Source organism: Kryptolebias marmoratus, linkage group LG1 (assembly GCF_001649575.2).
Source record: "Kryptolebias marmoratus isolate JLee-2015 linkage group LG1, ASM164957v2, whole genome shotgun sequence".
In the NCBI taxonomy this organism is placed as follows: Eukaryota; Metazoa; Chordata; class Actinopteri; order Cyprinodontiformes; family Rivulidae; genus Kryptolebias; species Kryptolebias marmoratus.
In genome coordinates, this window is record NC_051430.1 from 12,861,095 (window position 1) to 12,866,805 (window position 5,711).

At 46.9% G+C, this 5,711-nt stretch overlaps 1 protein-coding gene across 1 annotated transcript; it reads left to right on the top strand.

Moving 5' to 3' along the window:
- Positions 1-346: 346 nt before the first annotated feature.
- aplnra (apelin receptor a) lies at positions 347-2,416 on the top strand. The gene has a single exon (XM_017417122.3). The coding sequence runs from the start codon at positions 474-476 to the stop codon at positions 1,554-1,556; it is 1,083 nt and encodes a 360-aa protein (XP_017272611.1). The 5' UTR covers positions 347-473; the 3' UTR covers positions 1,557-2,416.
- The last annotated feature ends 3,295 nt before the right edge of the window (positions 2,417-5,711 follow it).

The window sequence follows — 5,711 nt, forward strand, 5'->3', positions numbered from 1 at the left end:
GGGGGGGGGGGGACAGCTGTTCTTTGGCAACTTTACTCATCAGGTAACTTTGTAATTTGATTAGTGTAATAAAGTGGTAAACTAGATTACAATTAATTGCTGATTTCGTTTTTTTTTTTAAAAAAGCAACAATAGGTCTGTCTACATCTGCACCAGGGCTCCTCGGCCTGCAGGCAGAGGGATGGGCCCCGCCAGAAGAGGTGACAGAGGAGGAGGAGAGCTGATAGATGTTTTACTGTGGGGGGAAGGAGAGGAGGGGGTCGTCCTGGGAGGGAACCAGGGGTGTAGAGGGCCGAGTTTAAAAAGGCAGGGCGCAGCAGCAGTCTCTCACTCTTTTTGTCCAGCGGCAGCAGAGCTCCCCGCTCCTCTGATTCAGTGGGTTTAGTTTTGCTCTGATTCTCTCCTGGGGACCGTAGAGGACTCTTATCTCTGTGAAGGACATTTTTTGCTGTTGTTGTTTTGGGCATTGCATCATGGAGACCACTGGGGAATATGCAGACAGTTATGAGTATTATGATGATAACGAGACCGCCTGTGACTTCTCAGAGTGGGAGCCTTCTTACTCCCTCATCCCGGTGCTCTACATGCTCATTTTCATCCTGGGCCTGTCTGGGAACGGCGTGGTCATCTTCACGGTGTGGCGATCCAAATCCAAACGTCGGGCTGCAGATGTCTATATCGGGAACCTGGCTTTGGCTGACCTCACCTTCGTTGTAACCCTACCTCTCTGGGCTGTGTACACGGCTCTGGGCTACCACTGGCCGTTCGGTGTAGCTCTGTGCAAGATCAGCAGCTACGTTGTTCTGGTCAACATGTACGCCAGTGTCTTCTGCCTCACCTGTCTGAGTTTCGACCGCTACCTGGCCATTGTGCACTCCCTGTCCAGCAGCAGGCTGCGTTCACGAGGCACCATGCTGGCATCCCTTGGTGCCATTTGGCTCCTGTCCTGCCTCCTGGCTGTGCCCACGCTGCTCTTCCGCACCACGATGAATGACCAAAACAGCAACCGGACCACCTGTGCCATGGACTTCAGCCTGGTGACCATGAACCAGAGGCACGAGTCCCTGTGGATCGCAGGACTCAGTCTGTCCTCCTCCGCCTTGGGTTTTCTCCTGCCTTTCCTGGCTATGACCATCTTCTACTGCTTCATCGGCTGCACCGTCACCCGTCACTTCAACAACCTGCGCAAGGAGGACCAGAAGAAAAAGCGCCTGCTGAAGATCATCACCACGCTGGTGGTGGTGTTCGCCATCTGCTGGACTCCCTTCCACGTGCTGAAGAGCATGGACGCCCTCTCCTACCTGAACCTCGCGCCGAGTTCCTGCGGCTTCCTGCGCTTCCTGCTGCTGGCTCACCCCTATGCCACCTGCTTGGCCTACATCAACAGCTGCCTCAACCCGTTCCTGTATGCCTTCTTCGACCTGCGCTTTCGCTCCCAGTGCTTGTGCCTGCTCAACCTGAAGAAGGCCATGCACGGCCACATGAGCTCCATGTCGTCCACTCTCAGCGCCCAGACTCAGAAGTCAGAGGTTCAGTCTCTGGCCACCAAGGTTTAGACGGTCACAGGAGACACGCGGCTGCAGGACAGTCCCGGCCCTAACCACTGGAACACTTGTAAAAACACAGACTTTATGTGTCAGTTGTGTGAAGCCGGTCAGATGAGAGGGCGAACTCTGAACTGTCGCTGCCGTCAGTCATTAATGTCATTGTGTGTCCCTCCTGTTCTGCGGCGGCGAGACATCGACGCTCTGTCTGTTGCGAGGACTTGGGAAGCTGGAGCCAGCTGGCTGAGCTCTTTAGCTGCTTTGGTCTTCAAATTCTCAGAGGAAAATAAGAAAGAGTCTATATTTTTTGTCGCTGTTGGTTTTTTTTTGTTGTTGTTGTTTTTCTCTCCACAAGACTTTATTTTTTCCTTTCGTTTCAATCGTAAAAGTTTGTGTTGAGTGAGTTATGAATTGTGAACTGATGTGCATAAAAAAAAAAAACGTTTTTACACTGGATGAAATGTACAGCGCTACACTATTTTCATACCATTTCTGTTTTGTTTTTATAAGCACTTGTTACGAACGAGTGAGCAGGGATTTCAAACAGAGCAGTGTCCTCTTTAAAGCCTGATGTTTGTGAAGTTTGGGCTGCAGGAGGGAGGTGAACGAGGAGGAAAGGTGTCACAGCCTAATTATATAGTTTGTGGAGAAGAGACGGGGAGGGTTTGGGGGCGAGGGGGCAGATGGCAGAAGACAAATGTTGTTTTGGAACGGGAGCAGGGTGGGGTGGGGTGGATGGGTTTTGATGTGGCTGTGGTTCTAAAAAAGGGACAAAACGAGCCTTTCAAAATGTTTCCGACTGATGTATATCTTTTATTTTTTTGACACCACTGTAACTAACTACTGTATTAAAGATGTGTGCCATAAACAGATTCCTGTCTGCGTGGTAAAGTGAGTACGTGTGATTTCTGATGGTTTTAAAAGTGTCGTTTTAGAGACTGGGAGGACAAAATTCACATTTCCAAATCTAAATATTGAGCCTGGAGTTTCACATCGGTTTCGTGACTCCAGCCTGTTATTTCAGTGTCGAGTATCTCGACCGGGTCAGAGCTTTGTTATGAATTAGCCTCACATTGGGTTTACACCTACAGACTAACGGTTCTCTAATCTCTATTGATTCACAGCCGGCATCCAGACTGTAACTGGATTACGCAAAGTGCCAATCCTGAAAATTGTGTATTCCACATTTGGTTTTGACTTTCATCCCTCGATGTGGGCTGATTGTCATGAAAGTTTCCTAGGTTTGAAAACACTGTATTCATTTAAATCAAGGCAAAGAAGGAGTGTTTTCAGTTACAGAGGCAATTAAAGCACCTAAAGGTTGCGTAAAGCTGGTATTTACTGTCACCGGCATTGAATCAGTACCATCTAACCCACATGTTTACAGAATAATTGGCTCATTACAGTCCTTTGATTTGACAGCAGTGAGTTCTGTTGGACATAATCACCATTTAAGGGATGGTGGTGGCGGTGGCAGGGGGAAGTGGGGCTCTAATCCTGGCAGAAGATGAGGTCGGCAAACAAGTTGAGATTTGTCCCTGCTAAGTTAGGGCGGTTGTTGGGGTGCAGGGAAAAGGGTCTGGGGAGAAAAGAAAGAGGAGAGGGTGGGGGGGCTACAGATGCCTCAACGAACCGATTTGTTTTCTTGCAGAGGAGAAAAGAAGAGAAACCGTGACTGAGGTGAGGAAGGTAGGAAAAGAGCGAGGCTACGCGAGGCCACGTCACACACATGTGAAGAGGCGAAATTTTAAAAAAAAAAGTTTTTCGGGACAGATCACATTCCTCTCCGTCCTGGAGACGTGGAGCAACATTCAAACCTACGATAAATCACAGAGGGTTATTGTGATGAATGTGAGAGCTGCAGAAACAGACACTGGATTATTTAGACACACACCTGGTCTGCTGGATGCCATTTAGCAGAAGTTACACAGCAAGTGGAAACTAATGTGTGAAGTTCAGAACTTTTATTTATCAGACACATGAGGATTCAAACTAGAGGCTTTTACTTCATATTTATCATCACCTGCTGCTGAAGATGAAGCAGGGATGGTGTTTTTGTCTATTTTGTCTGTCTGTTAGCAAAATATCTCATGAACCTGTGGAAGGATTTTAATGAAAATCTTAGAAAGTAATTATTAGATGTACGTCTACAACCGATCAACTATTGGAGTTGATAACATTCAAGATGGCCGGTACAGCTAAGCAAACCTAGCAAATTCAAAAATCGCTATAATCTTACAAATATTGAGCTAAAACTTGGTGTGGTAGTAGTTGAAAGTCACCCCCAACACATAGTCTAAGCACTAGCATATCAAGCAAGATCTGCTCTTTAACCTTTGCCATGAATTGTTGGAGTCAACTCTGTGTGTTTGTCAGCAAAATATCTCACAAACCATAAGAAGAAATTTAATGAAACTCTCAGAAAACAATGTCTGTACCCCCACAGCTGATTAACATTTGGAGTCAACCCTATTTAAGATGGCTCTCACAGTTAATTGACAATAGTCAACGCAAAAAATGGCTCTAACTCAGTCAGTTTTACAGATATAGGACAAATTTTTTTAATTTTGTGTGGTAGTAGCTGATAGTTCTCCTCATGATGTTCTCTGAGTGCTCAGACATTTCACAAATCCTCACAATATTGCACGAGATCGCGGCTAAGGTCATTGATCAAAGCAGCTGTAACTCTGTCCCTTCTCAGAGTAACATGCTTTCAGGTTAAAACTCTGGCGTGAAAGGCGGCAGGTGATATGCGTTCATTCCAGGAATGCTAGGCCTTTAATCATTAAAATGCAGATATGCGTCTAATAGAAAGAGCGTAAACAGCGAGGAGTCAGTCATGCGTGCTTATCTGGTCAGACATGTTGTTGTTGCTGCGATAAGCCGGTCTGACAGCTTGTCTGATGCGGTTAGCAAACAACTTCACTTTGGGAAAACTCACCCAAAAACACCAGCTGGCCAAAGCAGCATATAGACGACTCCAACAACGCAAATACAACTGCTGCGTTCGGTCTCTGAGTGCATCTAGATGTTGTGTTTCCTGTGTGTACGCAGGAGAAGTATGCCTCTATGATGCTTCAACAGTTTTCTTAGAGTCCAAACATCCACTGGACCAGAACAGCATTTCTTGTTTTCACCAGGTCTGGAGAGCTGAGCTTTATTTTGACTTTTGGGTGCTCAACGCAGCGCTACAACAACGCTGACGGCGAGTTACAGAAGTGGATCGCTGCAGTCTTGAAAAAGCTCCACTTTCAAAACCGTCAGAGTTTTTTAAACAAACACTATTTTAAAAAACCTTCACTTCAAGTGTCAAGTTTTTGGTTATTTGCACAGAACCTTTTGGCTGCCTGCAGGCACAAAAAGTGGCAGCGGCAGCTAGCTGTCGCACTTCCGGTGAAGCCTGAAGCGCTATACAAACCAGGTAAGATGCTGACTGTATACTGACCCATTTAAAAAAATCTGAACTATTTCTTTAATCTTCCTGGTTGCATTAGAAACAGATTGGTGGTGTCGCCGGTGCGAGCTGCCACGCCCTTGATGTGACATCCGAACCAAAACACAACTGCTCCCCTTTCCCTTAGATCTCCCCGCTGTGACATCCCACCCAAGCAGCAACAAATGCACCCAGTGTGTGTGTGTGTGTGTGTGTGTGTGTGTGTGTGTTCATATGCACATGTAAACAGAGACCTAACACATTCCTTGGACTATCAGCACCAACCCCGGCTCTCTCCGTTGCTTTCATCCACCTGTTGCCGTGCAATAACACACGCAGACCATCAGCACCTCGATCCTCAAACACACGATGCGCTCAGGGAAACACGTTCAGTCGTTCAGTTTCTTCACAGATTAAGGTGGAAATGGGCCCTTTATGCATCTGCTGCCCTGTTTCACCTGTCAGTCCGGTGCTCCCACTGACACACACACAAACTGAAGCCCTGTTGGAGGGGTTAGCTGTGATGAAGTGAGATGTTTCTCAGTCTGCTTCTGTCTCTCTTCATTTCCGCTCCAATCCCACTTTCTGTTTTTTAGCCGCTGCATGCAGACGGGTTGTAAACGTGACACGTTCACAAAATGCTCCGAGCAATTTTGGTCATTTTAAGAAGTTTTTAATTTTCACGGAAAAGTGGGTGACACTCTTCTTTGCCTGTGCCTGTGTGCGCGTTTGCA

Coding starts and splice junctions, on each gene's coding strand:
- aplnra (XM_017417122.3), top strand. CDS start 474: ATGGAGACCACTGGGGAATATGCAGACAGTTATGAGTATTATGATGAT.